This window comes from Lontra canadensis, unplaced genomic scaffold (genome assembly GCF_010015895.1).
Source record: "Lontra canadensis isolate GAN:19392208 unplaced genomic scaffold, GSC_riverotter_1.0 scaffold35, whole genome shotgun sequence".
Lineage (NCBI taxonomy): Eukaryota > Metazoa > Chordata > Mammalia > Carnivora > Mustelidae > Lontra > Lontra canadensis.
Genome location: NW_022631029.1, coordinates 3,289,809 through 3,312,572, shown reverse-complemented (window position 1 = coordinate 3,312,572; position 22,764 = coordinate 3,289,809). Strand labels below are relative to the sequence as shown.

The following is a 22,764-nucleotide window of genomic DNA, read 5'->3' as shown; positions in this document are numbered from 1 at the left end:
CTTCTGGGCTCTGTGCTGGGACCCCCGCTTCTAGAATGAATTTTGAAAGTGGGCATACCCACCTGCATGGTAAAGGTTTAGGTGGGGTAAGAGAGTCAGAGTGAAGAGTCCCCCACAGGCCCTACCCAGAGAGAAGCACGGTCACTTTGGGAGTCAGACCTGACCTCCTTCCCTCCTCTTAGGGGTGCAGCCCAGTCACTGTCCTGAGCAGACTGAGGTGGAAAATGCCACCTGGGGAGGCCATGTCTCCACCAGAGCCAGGATGGGATAAGGGAGAGGTTCAAGAGTGAGGTGAAGAAAGCGCCCCCCTGCCCCGCCATGGCAGCAGGTGTCCGGCTCCACTGGAAGCTGCTTTTGATTTGCTGACTTGGTGGCACGTGAGCGTCTTATGGCATTTTGGGCCACTGTGTTGGTGTGCGTCTGGCTCTGTCTGGGTGCATCTCCTGCAGTGACCCTTAGCAGCCTGAACCTTGGCCTCTGGGCAGCGTGTTTCCTGCTACTTCTATAAAGGAAAACAGGAGTCACATCCAAGAAGGGATGAGTGGAAGCGCAGGGTAGCCCCATGTGTTGGAAAGGAGATCCCACGTGCGGGCAGGACAGGGCCCCACTGCCGGGTCTGGGAGCCACTGTGAGCCAGGCTGGCTCTCACTGTGCATATCCGGACCTCTCCTTGGGGCAGGGACTGACTGTATGCGGCGCAGGTCACTCAGTATTTGGGGACCAACTGTAGGCCAGGTGCATATGCAAGTTCCCTATGGGTCCATGCACCACCCTGAGGGGAGAGGCAGGGAGGCCGTGGAGCTGGGCCAGGAGCAGCATCCCTTCTTATGGCCTGAGCCACTGTGTCCTTAGTGTCAGACAGGCTGAACTGCCCTGATTTACCTGTGACAGCGGAGCAGGGGTGGAATTCAGCTGCGCCTTGTTCAGTCCGGGGCTGATGAAGGGTGTTTGCGTGCTCACCTCGTTGGAGAGGAAACAGGGCTTGGACATACCGAGGTGGTTTGGCAGCCTGGGGGTGAGACCGGAATGCAGCCTGCCTATCCCCTTAACCTCCATTTACCACTCGTGCCCCCTTGTGCGTTTGCCAGCTGTGATGAGCTCTAGCACCCAAAACCCAGGGATTACTTTATGAGGGGTGACCACTGGTGACAGGGCTCTAGAGGCCCATCCTGTACCCTGAATACGGGTCAGCAACCAGAACATGGGGTCTTCCTACAAGTCCCTCCGTAGCCCCTAGGACCTCACCGAGGGAGGGTTGGTCTGGAATCCTTCAGTGGCCTCTGGGCACAAGGCTGTCCCACCTGTGCTGAGCCCTGCACCTTGGGTGGAATCATTGCTGTTTGTTTGTCTGCTAGCCAGACTGGCCATCCTTTCTGCAGAGGCACTGCCCAAAGTGAGGTTTACATTAACCAAGACATTCATCCTGTGTCACATCTAACCATGTTCCTGATTTGTTGGGGTGAGTGCTGCCCATCCATGAGCCCCTCAGGGCCTGCCGGGCAGTGACGGACACTCAGGTGGAGGCTGCATCGCACAGGGGAGCAAGGATTGGGGCATCTTGGCTGCTCCGTGTGCCCTGATGGCTCCTGATGCCCATCTTGTCTCATTTCATCTTCACGCACATCCCAGGCCAGACCTGCCCCATATGCTGGGCAGGAAGCTGGGTCATGGCCTAGATCAAGCTGGGAATCCCTGTCTCTTGGTGTATATTAAGCACTCTGCGCTCCTCAGACCGAGATGCCATTGCTGCTTAGAAAGTGCTAGCACATTCTCATTGTGTCAAGTTGTGGGATGGTCTGGGGTCCAGTGGATGGGCCATTCCATGGTTCCCCACCCCCATTACCCTGTGTTGTGAACCTCCCAGTGATGTCTCCCATTCTCTGCACAGCACATCTCCATCCCCCAGCCTGACTGCCCCACAGAGGCACGGACGTTCTCCTTCTACCTCTCCAACATTGGCCGTGACAGCCCCCAGGGCAGCTTCGACTGCATCCAGCAATATGTCTCCAGGTGAGGTCCCACCGGGGCCCAGTGCCCCCTTCTTTTTCTTCTTCTTCTTCTTTTTTTACATAAGTTTATTTATTTAAATAATCTCTATACACAACATGGGCCTTAAACTCAGGACCACGAGATCAAGAGTCGCATGGCTCTACACGCTGAGCCAGCCAGGCTGGCCCGGTGCCTCCTTCCTTTCTCTGCATGAGCCTTGCTGCTTATTTCACCGTGTCCGGGGCGTGGGTACAAGTTCTGGCCTGCTGCTGCCTCTGCCCAGGGGCCTGGGTTCCCTTGTTTCTTCCAGATCGAGATGTGCCATGTGGAAACATGCTGCTCCAGTTAGCCCTGACCCCATTTACCAACTGGGGGTCATGGGGTGGGGGGCGCCACGGGCTCCTAGACCGTCTGTCCTTGTCATCCCAGGAGTTCACCTTGGCTCCTGGCCCCTTATCTTACAGCCACGGGGATGTTCACCTGGACTGCCTGGGCAGCATCCAGGACAAAATCACAGTGTGTGCCACCGACGACTCCTACCAGAAAGCACGGCAGAGCATGGCACAGGCCGAAGAGGAGACACGGAGCCGTGGGGCCATTGTCATCAAGGCTGGAGGCCGCTACCTGGGTGAGGATGAGGCCCGGGACTCCCACCTGTCGGGGGTTCGTGCCTGCTGGGCACCTGTGGCGGGGGGGCGGGGGCGAGCAGGAGAGACTCAGGGCCTGTCCTGGCCAGGAGCTGGAGGTATGGGTTGATGGGTGTGACCCCAAGCAGGGTGAGCCAGGTTGTTGTTGGGTCAAAAAGGAAGGTCCCATTACACTGGATGAGTCAGCTGGGGGCTGTGACATCTGTTCATTGCCCAGTTTGGATAAGAGCCCCAAGAACTCTAGGAATTCCAAATCCATGGGCCCCTCTCCTAGGCTCTGGCCTCAGGGATCTCTACCTGTCAGAGAGATAGTGCTCCTCGAGGGCTGCGGTTTGTTCTCCTCTAGTGGCCACCCCTGCCCTCACCTGCCTGCCCAACTCTTCCCCAAGACTGACACAGCCAGTGGCAAGGTGCACATGGTGAGACGTACCCTGTGGCAAGAGGCCTGCTGCTGGGTTGGGGCCAGTGAGGGGCTGTCGGGTCACACCTGGGAAGGAGATGTTTTGACCCCTGCTGGATGAGAAGGCCCTGGCAGTGCATCATCTGTTTGGAAGCAGTTTTGGTGAAGTTGAGACACCCCCTATGTGGAGAGTGTGTTTACTTAGGAAGCTCTGTGGCTGCGTTAGGCTTCCCAGCACCTAGGCCCAGACAAATTCACAAGTCATCAGGATTCAAGGCCAGGAGGAAGGGTGTTAGGCCTGAGGGAGACACGAAGTGGCTTATAGCAAATGGCTTTGAGGGCTTTTCTTTTTTAAGAAAAGGTAGGAGGATTTCAAAGACCCTCCCCTCCCCAGAGGAGCACGTGATTTCACTGGCTTGGTGGTGGGATTGACTCTGGACAAAACCACAGACGTCCTTGCAGGAGTCCGTGCTGCCAGTGAATGCTGCATCCGGGCAGACGTGGCTGTGCGTGCTGAGGGAGCCTGTGCTCTGGGATGTGAGCCACTGCTGGGGACGGAGCCCACCCCCCACATCCCCAGAGCTGCAGCCAGAGTCCCAGCATGCTTCCCCTGCCTGCTGTCACCTCGATGGGCAAACGTGAACGTGCCTACACATCTTCATAAATTTCTGGTCCTTTAGCCTAAAACTGGGACAGAAATGCGACTTCTTTGGTCACTTAGGTTAAGCAAGAGTTTTGCAGTGGTTTCAGTTCTGGCGGAAGCACTTGTCCCCTGGCCTCTGAAGACAGACATGCATGTCCCACTGTGTCAGGCCTCTCGCTGACCCTAAGCCTGACCCTGAGGATTCTGATAGCACTTCTTCCTGTGTTAATTTGACAAATGAGATTTAAGGGATGAGAACAAAAACAACAAAAAGAAGTCCTCACGGAGAGCCTTCTGGCCCAAGTTCATGAGGCATGCACTGCCTGCCCTTGGCCGTGCATGTTCCTCAGGGGCGGTGCTGCTGTCCAGAGTGGAGTTCACAGTTTCCAAGCGGAGGCCCCTCCATCCAGAGCAGAGCTGGAGTCTGTTTGCTCTGGAAGGGTGGGGGGATCTGGCTGCTGCCCCTGGGACTCTGAGCACAGCCATGTCTGCCCAAGAAGTGCTTGATGGGGCTGCAGCCAGGGAGCTGCTCTTAGCCCTGGCATCTCCAAAGAAGCTACCCTAGCGGCCCGATGCCTTTGTTCAGTCCTCCTTTTTCATAAAAGTGAATGGGGGATCCTGTAGGGCCAGCACAGTGCTGTGATGTGTAGGCTCTGGGGGCACCTGCCTCTGACCATTCAGGAACCCCACTCTTTTTACTATCGGCCCCCTCTCCCTGTAGTGGTTGGGCTGCCGGTGATGAAGTCCATTCTGTCTCCTGTAGCTCCAGCTTCTAATGCCGGGGGCCCTGCAAACCCCTGCTGAGCTATGTGCGGTCAGCAGATGGTGCTCTTAGCTGTCCTGGGTCTCCACTGAGCCGCCCAGGCAGGGCCCGGCTCAGACTGCCTTCCCCTGGGGCTGGCGGCCATCGGTGGGCATCCTTGCACTCGTTCCGAACTTGGCATCCGCCCCAGGCAGAGGGACACTGAGGGACACCCCTTCACCCCCTCACATCCCTAATGCCTTGGCTCTTGTTGCAGGCAAGAAGGTTCAGTTTCGGAAACCAGCCCCGGGGGCCACGGACGCTGTCCCTTCCCGGAAGCGGGCGACCCCCATCAACCTGGCCAGTGCCATCAAGAAGAGCAATGTTGGTGGCATTAGCGGGGGCAGTGGGGTGTCTCAGAGGCCTTTCCGCGACCGGGTGCTGCACCTCCTGGCGCTGAGGCCCTACCGGAAGGCCGAGCTGTTGCTGCGGCTGCAGAAGGACGGCCTGGCCCAGGCGGACAAGGATGCGCTGGATGGCCTCCTCCAGCAGGTTCGTGCTTGCCCGGGGCCAGGTTGAGGGTCCAGTCAGCCTTGAGTGGCTCCTGCACCGGGTCTGGACACAGGGCGGCTTGGGAAGGGCCCTTCCTGGGGTCTCTTCCAGGAGTCTCAGCCTGCCTCAGAGCCTCGGCCTTCTCGGTTAGGACGTGCTTAGGGCTGTCATGGACATGTCCCTGGTCGTGGTGCTTGCTCTCCAGTGGCCCTGAGGTTTGAGGTCAGCACCCTAGTCTGCACCGTCTGCAAACACACAGGCAGCAGGCACAGCACACAGAATCCTGGACATCAGTTGCCCGGTGATTGTAGAATCCAGAGAAGCCTGGGTAACCGCAGAGCTCAGCCTCCTCAGTCAGGCAGCTTCCCTGCCACTCGCCAGCCGCAGCCCTAGGCAAGGGGCTTCACTAGTGCACCCTCGGGCTGCTGTGTGCAGCCACAGCTTGACTGCAGCACCTCGTGCGGGGTGAGAGGCTGAGCTGGGGGGAATGTGATGTCAGCACATGGAGCCTGCTATTATGGAAGAGCTCAGGCCTCGGAGCAAGAGCTGTAGGCCTGGCCGCTTCCCCTACGCCCTTCCCTGTCTCCCAGAGCCTGTGGAGGGAGCTGGAGGACCCCCGGGAAGATGAATAGCTTGTTCTGGCCTTGCCACGTCAGCTGGACCATGCAGCTGCCTCGGGACCCTGCCGAGAGATTCACTTGGCTGGCAGTGGACAGTCCTGTCCTGTGGAGGAGGCATGGTTGAACCTCGAGGGGTTCTGTCCTCCAGCTCACTTGCCCCCCTTACATCCTGCCTCAGATGCTCTGGGCGCACAGACAGCGCAAAACTCACATGCTATGATAATGAGTAGTTGTGTCTGAAGATGAGCTATGGGGCTCGCTGCCCCTCATGTCACTGGGACTCTGGCCTCAGGGGCGCCACTTGCCAGGAAACTCTGGATATGGCCTCTTTTGTTTTAAGGATGCATGTGTGAAGGCAGGAGGGCGGTGGGCAGAGGGAGAGAGAATTCTAAGCAGGCTCCATGTCCAGCACGGAGCCCAACACGGGGCTCGATCTCACGACCCTGAGATCATGATGAAATCAGGAGTCAGCTGCCTGACCAACTGAGCCACCCAGGTGCCCCTGGATTTGGCCTGTTGAGCCACTCTCCCCCGCCCGGAGGTAGCGCAGGTGAGGACCAAGCTGCGCAGTTCTCCCTCTGAGCATACGAGTTGGCCCAAGGCCTGTTTAGAAGATAGACGTGTAGCTTCACGGCTCAGAACTTTTCTTTGGCAGAGGGGCCTTATCAAAGCATCCAGAAAGCTCCAGAATCAGGAATGATCTTCTGAGGGGATTGGTTTCCTTGGAAAGTCACAGGTGTCAGCCTTATCCTTGAGAACTCAAAGGAGGCACAGTGGAGGCCCTTCCCCTGGGCTGGAACTCGGAGAGAATGAGGCAGGGCTGGCAAAATGCCAGGTCTTTAGACGTGAGCCAGCATTGTCCCTGGGTGTGCTACAGCCCACACTGCTGGCCGGTCAGGCTGCCGTCAGCCCCTACTGTGGCATTCTTGGAAGTGGCCCTTGCTCCCATCTTCCTCTCTCGCCCTGTTTGTGCCCAGAATAAAGAAGAAGCACATGAGCCCCTCAAATGCAGAATGTGGAACTTGGCTGACCAAGCACACAGTTAATATCTGAGATTTACCCTCTGAGCAACCCTCGAGTGCAGCCAGCAGGCCAGGCTCGGTTTTTGAAGAGCTGGGGATCTTTTGGTACTGATGTCATTCTGCCCGGGGTGCCTGCTTTTCTAACCTCTGAGATGCTGCCGTTGCTCCCAGCCCTTGCTAGGGATCAGAGAGGCCCCGTGCTGGTCTCCGGCTTCTCTGGTTGATTCGGATTCAGCAGCCTTCTGTGGGGCAGCTTATCTGGTGTCTGGGGGCAGAACATCCCCCCTTGTCTACTCTGTTTTCTTCTGAATGGCCCCGTCTGCTTTGTGCTTCTCTATTTACTACCCAGCATGTCCTCCCTGGGGGCTGGGTGCAGTAGCAGGACCCCAGCAGCTTGAGGAAGTGGAAGGTCTCGGAGGATGCCGTGGGCTGGTCATTTCCAGCCTCCCCCACAGGCCCCCCGCGAGGGATCAGGGATTCTGATGAGCAGCACAGATGAAATCACACTCTTCAAAGGCACCTTCTCTCTTCCGTCTGTGAAAACATCTGTCTCTGGTGCTGGCGGGGCCTCAGAGAAGCCCGGAGGCTCATCCTCTGTGGGAGGGAGTGTGGACGGGTGGGTGGCTCTTCTGGGGAGCATTTTAGCAAACTGCTTCAAGAGCTGTAAAAATGTTCAGAGCCTTTGACCCACTCAACCCACTTCTGGGAAGCTGGCCGAAGGAAACCGTCACCAGCGTGGGAGAACCTGCACACAGTGGTGCCTGTTTAAGCTACAGAGAACCTGGAGATGGCATCCAGTGCAGATGCGTGGGCGAATATTACTCAGCCTATAATAATAAATAAATAATAATATAAATATATATAATTATATATATTACATATTATACATATAATATATATATAATAATACAAATATAAATAAATAATAAATTAAAAATGCTCCCTGTGGAAACCCTTGTGACCTGGAGTCCCCTTAGAAGCCTGTGGTAGTGAAAACGGCTGCTGTCACACCAGCTCCCCCGCAGGTGCGTGCCGTGGGCCCAGTGAGGCTGGCACAGGGGCTCCCACTTGGGAGCGGGGCCTGAACTTCTTCAAGTGCCCTTAAGGCCGACGTTCTGAGTCCAACTTTGCCATCTTGGAGACAAGCTCGGCCGTAGTTAATCAGCCTGAGCAGGGCTAGCTGGCTGAGGGGAAGATGGACTTAGCCTGGTCCCTGGGGGCCCCGGCTCCCCCACCTGCCGCCGTCTCTGCCACGGGAGTCCATGTCCAAGAGGGGGTGTCCGTCTCTTCAGACTGCTCTACTGGAATAACATAAACTGGGAGGCTTATGAACAACAGATGTTTACTCCTTGCGGTTCTGGAGGCTGGGAAGTCTTAAGGTCAAGGCACCATAAGATTGGGTGATTGCTGAAGACCCGCTTCCCGGTTCACAGACTGTCTTCTCATGGTGTTACCACATGGCAGGGGTGGGGAGGGAGCTTCTGGAGTCTCTTTTATAGGGACACTGGTCCCATTCATGAGGGCTCCACCCTGATGACCTGATCACCTCCCAGAGGCCCCACCTCCTAATACCTCATTTTGGGTGCTGAGATTTAACATGAATTTTGGTAAGATGAAAACCTCCAGTCCATAACAGGGGAGGCCGGTGCTGGGGTTCTGGGAGTGTAGACGGCAGCCCCTCCTGCTTTGGAGCCGACGTGTCTTCCACCAGCTATAAGACCTGGGTGTCAGGACCTGGTGTTCGGATCCTTTTGCAACCCAAGGCTTGTTGCCCCGGTGTGCAGGGGATTGGGGGAGTGCTGTCCTCTTTCCCCTTGTGTGTCTCTGCCCCCCCAGCCTCCATCACCTACTTTCAGTAACTTCTGCCTCTCCTAGGCTTCCGGCAAGGTGATCCTGTCTCTGTCTTACAGGTGGCCAACGTGAATGCCAAGGATGGTACGTGCACGTTGAAGGACTGTGTATATAAGGACGTGCAGAAGGACTGGCCTGGCTACTCGGAAGGGGACCAGCAGCTGTTGAAGCGGCTGCTTGTCCGGTAATGCCGCCTCCCGTGCCTGGGCATGTCCCCGCACCCTGGTTCTGGGACAGATGGCATCCTGAAGGTGCTAGGGTGGCCTTGTGTGGTCCCAAAGGTCATAGGGCCCTTGAGCAGGATGGAGGGATCTGTGGAGACTCTCTGGCAGTCTTTCCCACTACCTGGGACACGTCAGGGCCGGGCCAGCACGTGCTGAGTGGCGTGAAGGGTGCAGGTCGCGCGCCAGAGCCCCAGAGCGCCACACAGGATGCTTCGGTCCACTCTGCCTGTTCATGCTTCCTTTCCCGTCAGGTGCCCTTCCAAAACCTGCGCAGTCCCACAGGCTTGAGCTACAGGCCGCCTCCTTCTTTAAAAGAAGCTCCCAAGAACTTGAAGCAGAGAGAAACAAAGCAAAACAAAACTCCCCACAGGCGTGATTAAGTAGCATTAATTAAACACATTCCCTTTCAGATTAATTGGGACCCGAGGTCAGGAGTGGACTTGGTGGCTCGGGGGAGGAGTGGTTAAGTAGGCCCCTGCCTGGCTCAGGCGAGCGGTTAATGATTTCCTTCTCGGCCGATGCCTGACGGGAGCGCAGGCTGCGAAGCGCCGCTCGGAACTGGCTGATACACTAATTAGTCTTTAAATGATTTCTCAGGGACTTGAGTTATTTATGTGGTTGTGGTTTTTTTTTTTTTTTAAGCTCAGCTGTTTAAAGCAGTAATTGCATGTAGATTTGGGGCAACTCTAGGTGAACCCGGAGTTCCTCCTCAGCCCTGCAGGGCACTCCTCCCCAAACCAGTACCTGCTTCTGAACCAGCCTGGGGTCACCGCTCCGGCTGTCTAAAGGTCATGGGGGGCTTGAGGAGCTGTTCTCAGCAGAAGACCGCTCCCACCCCCATCCTCTTTCTGGCGTTTCCTGTTGGAGCAGCTAAACGCACCTGGGGTTGGTTCTGTCACCTACAGGTGTTTTGATCCATCAGACATTTTTGGACAAAGAGTCTGGTGTTGAATTGGTCAAATTTACCCACCAAAATGCTTTGAGGTGACAAGGCACGCATTAGGGACACTGCAAGGCTATTCCTGCCCTCCCTTCAGAGTCTCTTGCTGGGTAGCTGCTGTTCTCAGAACCCAAGGGCCTTGGCCACACAGAGTGCTCCAGAAGGAGCGTGGCCGAGACCAAGTAGCCTTGTTGTGTGTTGGTGTGTAGGTGGGTCAGTAGGCATCTCAGCTCTGGAGCTTTGTGTCATTCCGGGCTCCTCCTCCCTGTTCCTCCCTGCTCCGATGAGTGAGCTGCGGGGCCTTGTGTGAACCCAGGGCTCTCAGCCTTCACCTGGATCAGCAAGGCCAGCGCCGGGGCCCTGCTTGGGGATCAGCCGCGCCAGAAACCACTTGTTGCCAGCAGCACCCACTGTCCTTGGAAGCTTGGTCCAGTTGGTGTGCGAAGGTCACCGTCGGCATCCTCGATGCCAGCAACCGCACTGAAGGTCACCCAGCCGCCCGTCTGCGCACTTTTTTCCCTTCAGTTTAGGTTGTTCCCTCCCTGAAGAAAACCCAATTTGTAGTGGTTCTTCAAGTCTCACAGCAAGAAGGAAAAATAAGGCCTTGGGGTATTTCTGTCGCTGAGGATTGGTATCACCCAGAAGCTGGGCTGCCTCCTTTTCCTACAGCTTCTTCAAAATCATACCTGACCTAAGTATGCTGATGCTTCCAGGGTCAGCCTGGGCCCCTGAGGCTCGGCTCTGCATGGACACCTGCTGCCACCATCATTTTGATTCTTCCTCTGTGTGTTTCCTGTGTGAGGGGCTGCTGGGGCCCGTCCTGTCCCGGGTGTTCCAGGGCACTGCGAGGCCTCAGCAGCCGTGCCCAGCCCTGTAGTCACTCCCCTTGTGTCTTGTCTTTCATGTTAAGGCCATACTCTGTTGACTATTACGGCTTTAGAGTAGGTCTTGAAATCTGGGATTGTGAGACCTCCAGCCTTGTTCTTCTTTCTCACAATTCAGTGGTGTGAATTACATTTGCAGTGTGGTACAGCTGCTACCTGTACTCGTTCCAGAACACGTGCCCCAAAATGGAATCCCAAGTGTCAGCAGATACTCCCCTGCCCCCTCCCCCCAGCCCCTAGCAACCATGAATCTTTCAGTCTCTGTGGATTTGCCTGTTCTGGATGTTTCCTATCAATGGGATCTTTGGGACTTTGGAATCTTTGGCCTTTTGTGACTGCCTTCTATCTGTGTATGGTTAGGGTTCACATAGGCCATAACATGTATCAGAGCTTCGTTCCTTTACGTGTGCTGCGTGGGTATCTGGTGCGCGTGGAGATCCGCCACAGTTGTCTCGTCTGCTGATGACCCCTGGGGCCATCTCCGCCTCCCGGCATTGTGGCTGGGGTCCTATGAACATTTGTGTTCGAGGATATGTATGGACATGGATTCTCCTATCTCTCAAGGAGGAGTGGAGTTGAGGTTTTTGCGAAACAGCCAGACTCTTTTCCACAGCAGCTCCCGCTCCAGTGACACACACAGAGGTTTCTAGTTTCCCCCACTTTCTCACCAACACTTGTTCTTTTCCGTCCTTGTTTTGTTTTATTCCAGCCCTCCTAGTGGGTGTGAGGTAATATCTCCTTGTGGTTCTGACTTGCATTTTCCTGATGACCAATCACGCGTACTTGTTCGTGTGCTTATTGGCCATTTGTGTATCATCTTTGGAGAAATTCTATTCAAGTACTTTGTCTTTTTGGGGATATTGAGGGTGGTGTTCCTATTGTGGATTTAAAGTTTTCATTTGCTTAGAGAGTCTCTCTTTGCTTTCAGATGCTTTCTCTTGTCTCTTTTGGACTCTGACATTTGTTACCTGGAGGCCTCGGTGCAGCCCTTCAAGGCTTTTCTGAGTGGCTCCGTCCCCTTAGGAGGGCTGCCAAGGTTTCTCCGCACCCCCCATGGGCCCCTCTGTTTCCTCAGTCTCCTGAGGCCACACTTCTGTCCATCCCGTGGTCCAGGTGTGGCTGGAGCAGCCTGGCCGCCTAGGACACACTGTGGGTTCCTTCCCCACAGCCCCAGAGCAGAGCGGGGACAGCCCTGCAGGAGCCCCTTCTGTGAGGTCTCTGAGCCTCTGAGCTCTGGGCCGGGGGGTGCTATGGCCTGGGTCCCCATTTCCTTGGATCCTGTAAGATAGTCACTGTGTCTGCTTTCAGCATTAGATCGTGCTGCTCTTTTTTTTTTTTTTTTTAAAGATTTTATGCATTTATTTGACAGAGATCACAAGTAGGCAGAGAAGCAGGCAGAGAGAGAGGAGGAAGCAGGCTCCCCGCTGAGCAGAGAGCCCGGATTCGCAGGACCCTGGGATCATGACCTGAGCCGAAGGCAGAGGCTTTAACCCACTGAGCCACCCAGGCGCTCCTCGTGCTGCTCTCTTTTCCCTTCCTCCTTCATGCATTTTCAGTGGGGGCTGGAAAGAGAGCGGATGGAAAGGGCTGCGCTTGCTTCTGTGTGGCTGGACAGCAGATGTGAGCCACCTCGGCCGTGGCCAGTGCTTGCACGCTACAGGCACTTGCCCTGGGGCTGTCCTTACATTTGGGGCCACCACGGAGGGGACAGCAGCAGAGATCTGTCACGTGGCCATCGGTCAAGGAGGTCTACTCGGCTTGTCACTACTCGGCAGTGCAAACAGGGTCCCCGTAGCCCCAGACCGCAGCTGGGCATGGAGGGCCTGCGGTCCCACACACTGCACCGAGCTGGCTGCTGGGCTCCCGTGAGACTCGCAGCCTCGGAATATGAGAGGGAATCAGAGGGTGGCCTCAAGCCAGGGTCCCTAGTGGGGCCTTCATCTGCCCTTTGAGTGTCACGGTGTCTCTTTTCTCGTCCCTGGCTGTACTGTTGTGCTTGGGTACCGGTAGGCCGGTGACTGCCCCTGTCATCCTTGAGGAGATACTGTCATGTTGGCTCCCAGGAAGGTGGGACCTGAATCCGGGAGTCCTTCCTGTCAGGCTAGGGCATCTCAGTCCCCTGCAGCATCTTCTAAGGTTTCTGCAGTAAGCATTATTAGGATGAATGATTGCTTTTAAAAGGAGGGGCCGGTGCTCGAGTGTGCCCAGCTCCCGCAGGGACATAGCGCAGAGGTTGAATATCCAGTCAGTTTTACTCGGGTCTCTGGTCTCCACAGTGACGGGTGTCTGGGTGAGCGGGCGGCCCACTGAGCCTTCTCTGGGCACACAGGACTCCGGGTGGGCCATCCGGGCTGTGGGTGAGCCTGGGTTCGGGGGGGATGTTTTTGGGATGCTCTCTGCCCGCCATGCCCTGAGGTACCCCATGTACTCGGCCCTGCTCTCGTTCATTGGGACAGCGGGCCCACCCTGAATCACTGGTGTAGGGGACACAGTGTGGCATCAGCGGGAAGGCAGGTTGTGGGGCCATACAGCTACCCCGCCTCTCCTCTGTAGGAAGCTGTGTCAGCCGCAGAGTGCCGTTGTCCTGCCCGGAGACCCCGCTGCCGCCAGTCCTCCCAGGGAACATGGAAACTCAGCCTCACCCCCTCAGGTAGGAGCAGCGGGCCAGGCTGGGACAAGGCGCGGTGGCAGCGAGGGAGGAGGGTGGGCGAGGGGCCCATGGGCCAGGCCTGAGCTGCGTTAGGGCTTGCTTCAGAGGCAGGTGTTTTCTTCAGTGAATGAGCAACTGCCCAGCCTTCCCCAGACTGGGCCCGGGCCCTCCGTGCAGTTCCCTCAAATGTTCGTGGGTGTTGTGGCCAAGGGAGGGCAGGCTCCCGGATTGCCCTGAGCCCAGTGCTCTGTGTACAGCAGGCATGGCAGGTGCACTGGCCTCCCAGGGCTGTCATGAAGGTTCTGTAGAATCGAGTGGGCCGGCTGCAGGCGCAGGGCCTTGTGAGCCGTGACCACTGCTGGTTCAGTCAGTAGTCAGGATGGGTGCTCAGATGTCCCCACCTGTGCGCTCTGGCTCGTGAGTCCCTCACCCTAAGTCCCTTATTTTCCCCCTTCGGCCTGGAAGCTCCTAGCGCATGTCCAAGGCCCTGAATCCTCCTTGTGGAGAGGTCAGGTCTGTGCCTGCCCTGGCCCTGGGCCAAAGTAGAGGGCTGACAGCCTCCTTACCCTGTTCCCCCCGATGGTGGGCCTGCCACCTTGCTCTCTCTAGTCATTTCCCAGGGTCGGGGCAATCCATGGTCTGGCCTCGTCTCACATGCCTCAGCGTTCTCACTTGTGGAGTAAGGCTGCGCCTGCACCATGTCACAGGGTGTCCCTTGGGGATGCAAGTAGTCCTGGGTCTGGTGGGGAGGTGGGGGGAGTCCCAGCCTGAGGGGCTGCTGTGTGTCCTTCACACTTGGTCCTTTCACCATCCCCATCATCCAGGGATGACACCGAACACTGCCAAGTTTCAGAGCGGTCTGTGGAGATGGCCCTTCTTGACTGCTCAGCTGGCTAGATCCATGGATGCTGCCCTTCCTTGGCTCTGTCCTCAGGGTGAGCTGAGCCTAGGTTAGCAAGAGGCTGGTTCTTTTCTGGGTGTGCCCCCTTGTGGCCAGAGTGGGCCTTGCAGTTAGGCCCCAGGTTTCCTAGGGCCTCCTAAGCTCAGGGCCTTTTGCTCCCCAGCTACTCCTCAGGAGACATCAGTGGCTCCAGACGCAGTCTCCCTTTTAAATTTGTTTCCCTCCCATTGCAGAAACGATCACAGCCTCCTGATTTCACCGACTCCCTGGTCAGCAAGAAAACCAGGATATCACATTTTACCCAGAGAGCTCAGCCTGCCATCAATGGGAAGCTGAGTGCACCCCACGGCCGTGAGGCCCTGCTGCCCACTCCAGGCCCACTAGCTGGCTCAGACGCCCACCTGCCCCCACGGTTGGAGCCCCCGAGGGCCCATGACCCTCTAGCTGACGTCAGCAATGACCTGGGTCACAGTGGCCGGGACTGTGAGCACGGGGAAGTGGCCGCGCCGGCCCCGACTACGTGCCTCAGCTTGCCCCTGCTGACGGACTGTGCCCAGCCCAGCAGGCCCCATGGTGGCTCATCACGCAGCAAATCCAAGAAGAAGTCCAAGAAGCACAAAGACAAGGAGAGAGCAGCTGAGGATAGACACCGGGCCCGGTTGCCAGACCACATGTCCAGCCCCCTAGGAGCCCCACCAGATGCCCCGGGTATGTACCAGGAGGCAGGCCTGGGGTGGGGGACCCTGTAGGAGGACAGTGCCAGGAGCCTGAGCTCCAGCCTACCGCCACCATTGCCCAGAGAGGGACTCTGCCACCGCAAGAGCCCCACAGTGGCGTACTCTGTACGTTCAGCTTCTCCGTGCCCTGGGTTTGGTTGGTTGTTTTTTAGGATTTTATTTATTTATCTGAAAAAAAAAGTGAGTGAGAAAGAGAGCATGAGCGGGGTTGGGGCGGTTAGAGAAGCAGACTCCCCGCTGAACAGGGAGCCCAATGTGGAGCTTGACCCCAGGACCCCGACAGCATGACCTGGGCCGAAGACAGACACTTAACCAACTGAGCCACCCAGGCGCCCCTGTGCCCAGTGGCTTTTTTTTTTTTTTTTTTTAAGATTTTTTGTTTATTCACTAAAGAGAGAGGCAGAGAGAGCCCAAGCAGGAGGAGAGGCAGAGAGAGAGGAAGAAGCAGATACCCTGTTGAGCTTGGAGCCCGACGTGGGGCATGATCTGCAAAACTGGAGATCATGACCTGAGCTAAAGGCAGACGCTTAACCATCTGAGCCACCTGGGCGCCCCTGCACCCTGTGTTCTTATACAAGGTTGTCTGTGAAGGGCCCAGCGGTCTCAGCCTTGCTGTGTGTCAGGCCAGTGCTGGTAGCACAGAGCCTCTGACCTGGGGCCCGTGGGAGGGGACAGTCCACCCAGAGAGGAACTAGTTCCGGGCTCAGCTCTGGATGCTGGGAGGTCCCAGACACTGAAAGGGAGCAGGGTGGGGCTGGGGTTCAAGGAAGGCAGTAGGGTGCAGGGCCTGGCTGGAGAGGGGCAGCACCTGGACTGCCACAGGCCTCATGTAGCCTGCTGACTGGCGAACATTCAGCACGTGGAGACTGGGCTTGGGAAGCTGTCCATAGAACAGCAGGCAGTAAGAGTCAGAAGGAGGTCACAGAGTGGGAAGTCGAGAGATTTGGGATCGCAGCAGCAGGATGAGAGGGGTGTGGGGCCAGCTGGGGCTGTGTGCTGAGCCAGAGAACCTTTGTGGGGCCAGAGACACTGTGGAGGTGTATGGACAGGCCGGACTTGGGGTGGGAGTAGGGATCTTCACCCTCAGAGCCTGGGCTACCTTGAGTTCATAGCCCAGGGGTCCCGAGCAGAACACCCCATGTTGCTATTAACCTAATGGGCATGGCGTGTCCAGAGAGCTGTGCCTGCGTACACTCCCGGTTGTGAAACTTGCTGCTGCTTTCAGATCAGTTCCACCCCCCTCCCCAAGGATCCACCCCGGGGCTGGGGGGGGGCATTCCTGGGGCAAGAGCAGAGCTGCTTTCTCCTGAAGGCTTTTTAATGAGTAGTTCACCTGCTCTCCAGAAAGGCCTTTGCCAGCCCCTCCCTCTGGCTGGAGGGCAGGTGTTGGCAGCAGCGGGGTGGGGAGGCAAGGCCTGGCTCCCTGGAGGTGGTCCGGTCTGGAGAGACAAACCCTGAGCAGGCCCAGCCAGGCAGCAGGTCCTGTGCTAAATGGTGAAAGCAAAGCCCCGTGTTCCCCCAGCAGGGCCTGGGGAGGGAGGAGGACATGTGGCGCTCAGCCAGCTTCAGATCCTGTCCAGGGCACATGGGCCTGGGCAGCTTGTCCCCAGGTTAAGGTGGGAAAGTGAGATTTGGAATCAGGCACACCAGGGAGTAGGGGGCCCAAGGAAGAGATAAGGACATAAGGACAAGGTACTAAAAGCAATGCTTTGTCCATCTGAATCTCCATCTCCCAGGCGCCTCAAATGTAACAGGAATGGCCGAGCACAGAGGCCTACCACCCTGTTCCCGGATGCCTTCTGGGACAGTGTGCTCTGCTGGTGGGGGCAGACACACACGCTGGAACCACCCACCTCCCTTTAACAATGTTCTTTGTGCAACATGGTTCTTTGTGCACCATGCCCCTCCCTCAGATGCACTGGAGAAGGTTCCAGGGCAGCACGTGAGGAAGCTTCCTTGCATTTGTGTCTCATGTGGGAGGGACAGCTTCGGTTGAACCCACTCCTCAGTGGGTCACCGTCTGGGCCCCGCGCCACACTCACCTCTGCCCCAGGCAGACGCAGCAGCCCACACCTGTCCGGCGGATGGCTCTCCTTAGCCACCCCTGTGCAGATGCCAACCTGGACCTGTAGCCCCAGCTTGTGTCCCTCAGGGCTACCTGTCCCCCTGTGCTACTGGTCAAGCTGGGTCCTCTGTCCATTCTTATGCCTGTTCCCCGCTCTTGCTCGGTCCGTGGCCCCCTCCTGCTTCCTCCGCGTGCCTTCCTGGGCAGGCTGGTGTGCTGGGTGGGGAGCCTTCTCCTAGTGGGACCCAGCCCCGGGGAGGCACAGGAGAAGCTGGTAGAAGGGGCAGGAGGCAGCTGCGGGGAGGTTTCCCTTTAGGCCCCAGCCCTGCCGTGGGAACCAGCTCAGCGGGTTTGGTGGGGGCTGAGCCCTGAGGTTTGCCTCAGGCCAGAGCTCGAAGGTGTCTTAAGTGCCAGAAGAATATGACCCTGAGCCTTGGTTTCTCCGTTTGTTCTCTCACCTGGTAAAGATTTCAGAAGGGCTAAATGAGGCTGTGTTGACTGGGCCCACAAATGGCAGAACACTCTGGAAGGCATAACTCACAAAGTATGTGTGGCAGAAGTAGGGCCTAAGCTCTCACATGTGTGTTCATTGGGCTAAAGCCCCGAGAGGTGGGAAACATGCTCTCCTTCCATTAGTGGGAGTCGCGGGGCACAGGGATTCCCGGGGGGTCCACTGTCCTCTCTAGGGACACATGCTGTGTACTGACGACATGTGCCACAGTGACAGAATCTCTTCTACGCTGGGAAGAAAGGCCATTGGAAGGAAGCCCCTGGGAAAGAGGCTACATTGTAGTTCTGGTCAGCTGTGCCCCCAAGCGGCGTGAACAGTCCCATGTCCTGCAGTCCCACCTCGTGGGTGGCCTGGGGGGCAGGCTGGAGCCGGGGCTCTCCCATGCAGCCCTCTGTCTCTGTCCCACCAGGCCAGAGGTGGGCAGGTGGGTTGCTTATCTCCAGAGTAATGGCCTTTTCCACGAAGTTCGCAGAGACAGTGGGGTTGCTGGCTAGCTCAGGCTCTGGCCCTGCAATGAACTTGTACTTGCTTGCAACTCCTTGCTGAAAACCTGCACATGGCACCGTCATGCTCTCTGTACATCCCACGACTGGTTGGGGGACATACGCTATGCTTGGCTGTGGTGCTGCTGGGTCCCATGAGGCCCCCTAGGTGGCCCCTGACCGGCCCTCTCCCTGCCTCTGCCCATCCGATTCCCATTCTGCTGCCCCTCTGTGTCCTTCAGACAACAGACCTTTTGATCTTTCTTTGTAGGTTTGAACGGGACCTGCAGCAGCTCAAGTGTCCCCACATCGACCTCAGAGACGCCCGACTACTTGCTGTGAGCACTTCCCTCGCTGGCCTAGCGCCCTCTCCCCACCCTGCCCTCTGCCCTGCACTGCAGCTGGGCCTCTGGAGGACTTCCCCGGGGGTGGGGGTCTTCCTGGGCCACACAGCCTGTTCCAGGCCCAGGCTCCTCCTGGAGCCAGGAGGTCGCCCGTGACGTCGGCGCCCGGTGGGGCCAGCCGTGCAGCCAGGGGCACTCCAGCCTCTCCCCCGCAGCCCCCTGAGCCCTGCTGGCCCCTCTTTTCCGTCTCCTCAGAAAATACGCTACCATTTCCTCCTCGGAGCAGCGCCAGAGCTACAAGAACGACTTCAACGCGGAATACAGCGAGTACCGCGACCTGCACGCACGCATCGAGCAGATCACGCGGCGCTTCACGCAGCTGGACGCCCAGCTCCGGCAGCTGTCCCAGGGCTCCGAGGAGTATGAGGTAGCGCCCCAGCCACGGCCCCCTGCCCCACCGGTTCCCTGCTCCCCACCCCTGGTGGGGCGTGCTAGTCCCTGCGCTCTGCACCCCGCCTGGGTAGGGCGGCAGGTTTCTCGTGGGTGCAGCCAAAGCCAAGACTTCCAACCCTGCCCGTGGCCCCTGAGCCTGGCCACTACCTCTCCCAGGTGAGGAGGGCCGCCGCACTCAGCCCGTGTTTCTCCCTGTCGCAGCCTGGTAGGTGGCTGTCCCTAGCTGCTGGTGCGCTTGGTCTGTCCCCCAGGGCTCTGCCACGGGAGTCCACGGGCTCTGGGGCCCGGCTCCACTTCCTGTGCAGTGGGGACACTGGAGACCGGCTCCACAGGCAGGAGATGGCCCCCAACCTGGGGAGTCTTGTTCAGAGCCCCTGAAACAGCCAGGACCTGTAGGGTTGGGTCCTCTGTGCAGCTCACAGCCCATCTGTGCTGTCAGAGCCACAGGGCTGGGGCTGGAGAGTCTCTGTGGCTCCTCCCCGTCTGCTCAAGCTGATCCATATTGCGAGCTCCCTGCTGGGAGGAGTGGGGGGGGGCAGCGCCGTTGTTTCACCAGCCTCCCCTCATGCCACCTTTCAGAGTTAGTCTGATTAATTGGGGTGTTGGGGTCGTGGGCACCTCTTTGGTTTCCAGAGGAAACAGCTCATAGTTGGAGGAGTGATGAGGGTTCTGAGGGTCTGGGACAGAGGAGTCCTGGGGTCTTGCTCTTCTCCCTCCTGTAGCCCCCACATGGATATTCCTCAATATCCCCCCGTACCCCCAGGTGGTGGTGGGGCTCTGCTCTTGGCCTGGAACAGTAGGCAGGCCAGCTGGGTGTGAGGGAAGGCGGCCTCCCAGCCTGCTCTTAGCCTCCTCCCTCCCACTGCGTAGGCCATTGTGTTTGTCCCTGAGGCTGGGCCCCTGCCCCTCACTCCCCTGGCCCGTCATCCTCCCCCACCTCCTGCCCTGCTCATCCTCCCCTCCCGCCCCACCCCCAACCCTAGCCTGGCTCTCTTTACTTTGTCAGCTTCTCTCAGGCCACGAAGAGCCTACTGTCTCAAGGCTGATGGTGACTCTGCTGGTCACAGGTTATCAGACAAGAGGGGATCTTCGGCTCAGTAGAGGCCTCCTGCAGGCGAGAGCATTGTTCCCTTTCTCTTTTGTTTCTCCTCCAGACTACTCGGGGCCAGATTTTGCAGGAATATCGAAAAATCAAAAAGGTAAGTTTCCACCCCTTGTGGGGGGTGGGGTGGGGTCAGATGAAGCTGGCTCAAGGTGAACCACACTAGGGAAGGGCCTTGGCTAGGCCCGGTTCTCCAGTCCTCAGAGCAGCTCCTGCCTCCCCCTCCCCCACCATTTACTGCTGAGAAGCTCAGTGCATCCCTTCCCTGGCAGCAAAACACCCTCCATCCAGCACTCCCACTCCTCCGCCGGTGCAGCCCCCAGGCTCTTTCCAGCTCCCCCCAAGGACACCGGAGGAGCTGAAGCTCCCCGCCCCCCCCCTGCAGCAGGAATGCGCCCGCAGGGCTCTCTCAGTTCTTGCTCTGAAGGCCGCTAGCCATGTGTGTGCCCCTGTGCGCCAGGCCCCCAGTCCAGGAAGGAGGCTTCCTGACAGTCTTGCCTCTGGCCGCCCTCATCCTGGCAGTGACCCTGTTTCCCAGGATGGGGCTTGGGGAGAGGCACCAGCCCAGGGCTGGCCTGAGGTGGAGCAAGGGTCCTCGTCCTTGCGTGGTGGGCGCTGGCCTGCAGGCAGGGGATGGGAACCCATAGCTGCCCGTAGGCTGGCACACGAGGCAGCCCTTGGCCCCGCTGAGCTCTGGGACTCAGGCTGGTGGGGGATGTGGCTCAGGCCCGCCTCTCTCTTGCAGACCAACACCAACTACAGCCAGGAAAAGCACCGCTGCGAGTACCTGCACAGCAAGCTGGCCCACATCAAGAGGCTCATTGCGGAGTACGACCAGCGGCAGCTGCAGGCCTGGCCCTAACCTGACGCCAGGGCGCCGGAGGTTCTGCGAGGCCTGCTGGGCCAGCTCCCCTCGCTGGGCTGACCCTTCTGGAGTGCAGGGGAATGGGGGGGCTGGGCGGGGGTGGGGGAAGCTACAGAGCGGAAAAAGAGATTTATTTAAAAAAATAAACACAAGGAAGACATGTTCATCTGAGCCAGCAACGCCGGCTTTCAGGGGAGCCCCCGCAGACTGCTGCCCTCAGCTCCCCGAGGAAGGTGTGGTGGCCAGTGTCTCATCCCATGCCCCCAGCCCCCCACATCTACTGGGGAGCCCCCACCCGGGATGGGCTCTTCAGGAGGCCCACCTCCTCTCCAGCCTGCAGCCCAAGGGGCTTCAGTGTCCCCTCCTGGAAAGACTCCAAGGCCACCCTGTCTGCCTTTTCTAGTTTTATACAAAGACAGCCACTTTTAGCTACTACTTAGGAGACTCCTGTCTATTTTTGTATGAGAGAGAAAGCATCTTTTCTAAACCTGTGCCTCCCCTCCTTGGATACCAGGGTCCAGATGCCGCCCTGTGTCCTGCCTGCAGTATTACAGATGACATCGGAAAGTTCAGAGCTGTTCCTGAGGGCTGGGGGCCGGGGAGGGTGGGGCGCAGGGGTTGCTGCCAGCTGGGCTGGCCTCCTGGGCTGTCCTACTGGGCTGGTGTCTGGCTGTGCTCCTGCTCTGGGCCCTCCTTCCTGCCCTGGCCTCCCCAGCCCTCACGGCACCCCCAGGCGAGGACAGGGTCTCTGCTGTACCGGGGTGGAGGCCCGCCCAGGGCTATTTCGAGAACTCCAGCTGGCCCGGAGCAGCTGCGGGAGCTGCGGGAGCAGAGCCGCTCTTGGCCCACCGGGCCTGCCCTGCTATTTCAGGCTCTCAGCTGTAGGGGGTCACTGGGGCTTTTCTGGGCTACGAGCTCACACTGCAAGAGCGGTGTCAGATTTTATTATGTTCTCAATTTCCCCCTTTGCTGCTGCTTTTCTTTTCGCGCTGAGACTGTGTGGTCTCCATGCTGTTGACCTCGCTCTGTCCCTCAGTCCGCTTGTGGGTCTTGGGGTCATCTTAGCAGAGCCACCGCAGGCTTTGCACTCAGGGAGGAGCTGGGGGTCAGGGGGGTCGGGGGACCCCCCCCGCCCGAGAGCGAGCTCAGAAAATGTGCCCTGTCCACCCACTCTGGGGGCATGGGCTCCATGGACACCATAATTGCTGCTTAGTAGCTGTGCCTAGTCCAGTGTCCCCCAGAGTGTCGGGGGACCAGGCGCACGCATGCACCTATGTGTGCGCGCGTGTGCACGTGTGTGTGTGTGTGTGTTGGGGGGGGACCCTGCCGGGTTGCAGTGGGGCCTAAGGCATGTGTTCACATTCAGGGCCACAGTCCACGGAGCCACCAGGACTGGGGAAGGCAGAGGCAGTGGCTGCAACCTGGAGCCTGGGGCTGGCAAGCTGGGTGGGGGGGGCTGGGGATGCTGCCACCCACAGGAGTGAGGCAGGGAGAGCACGAGCAATTGGCAGGCAGGTCTGTTCTTCTAAGCCACGGGGAGGTCTCCTGCTGGCTTCCCAGAGCGGCGCAGCGCCGAGCGGAGGCTCCCCCGCAGCATGCCTGGCCCACTGGTGCCTTCCTGGGGACCCCTGGGATGTCCAGAGCACCAAGGCAACTGATCCTTCATGTTTCAATGAGTGTTTTGTTTTTCATTTGGGATGGAGTGGGAGGGCTGAGCGGACCCCAGGGACCCCCGAGCTCCACAGATGGCCGTGTCGCGTGCGCAGACTGTACCCAGCCAGACAGGCAGACTCGGGTGAAGGATTATTTAAGGAGGCTGCAGCCGGAGGGCTAACCCAGCCCTCTGCCCTGGGAACCAGTTCAAGGGACTCTAAGTTGAATTTCCTTTTTGTTGTTGGCTTTTTGTTGTTTGTTGTTGTTGTTGTTTTTCTCCTTTTAAGGAATTATGAAGCTAAGAAAAGTATTGTGCTTTGGGGGATGATGGACAAAAGTTCTAGCTGATTAAATATGGTCTAACTTATTGATACTGTGTCCCCCCCCCCCTTTTAATATTGTACTGTGGAGAAAAACTATTTTGAGCCATGGAGTTGGTGTTTACAAGAACTTTTCACTTTTGCCAAAATGTTACTATTGAAAGGCA

General features: G+C 58.0%; 1 protein-coding gene across 1 annotated transcript in view; it reads left to right on the top strand.

The window, feature by feature from the left end:
- Positions 1 to 22,092, top strand: part of ELL (elongation factor for RNA polymerase II) — a 73,256-nt gene extending 51,164 nt beyond the window's left edge. The window contains exons 3-12 of the mRNA XM_032867699.1: positions 1,889 to 2,010; positions 2,454 to 2,617; positions 4,699 to 4,973; positions 8,526 to 8,650; positions 13,068 to 13,164; positions 14,299 to 14,773; positions 18,132 to 18,198; positions 18,460 to 18,631; positions 19,812 to 19,856; positions 20,505 to 22,092. Of these exons, the coding sequence (XP_032723590.1) occupies positions 1,889 to 2,010; positions 2,454 to 2,617; positions 4,699 to 4,973; positions 8,526 to 8,650; positions 13,068 to 13,164; positions 14,299 to 14,773; positions 18,132 to 18,198; positions 18,460 to 18,631; positions 19,812 to 19,856; positions 20,505 to 20,621 (1,659 nt within the window). The 3' untranslated portion in view covers positions 20,622 to 22,092. The remainder of the gene's footprint in view (positions 1 to 1,888; positions 2,011 to 2,453; positions 2,618 to 4,698; positions 4,974 to 8,525; positions 8,651 to 13,067; positions 13,165 to 14,298; positions 14,774 to 18,131; positions 18,199 to 18,459; positions 18,632 to 19,811; positions 19,857 to 20,504) is intronic.
- Positions 22,093 to 22,764: the final 672 nt, after the last annotated feature.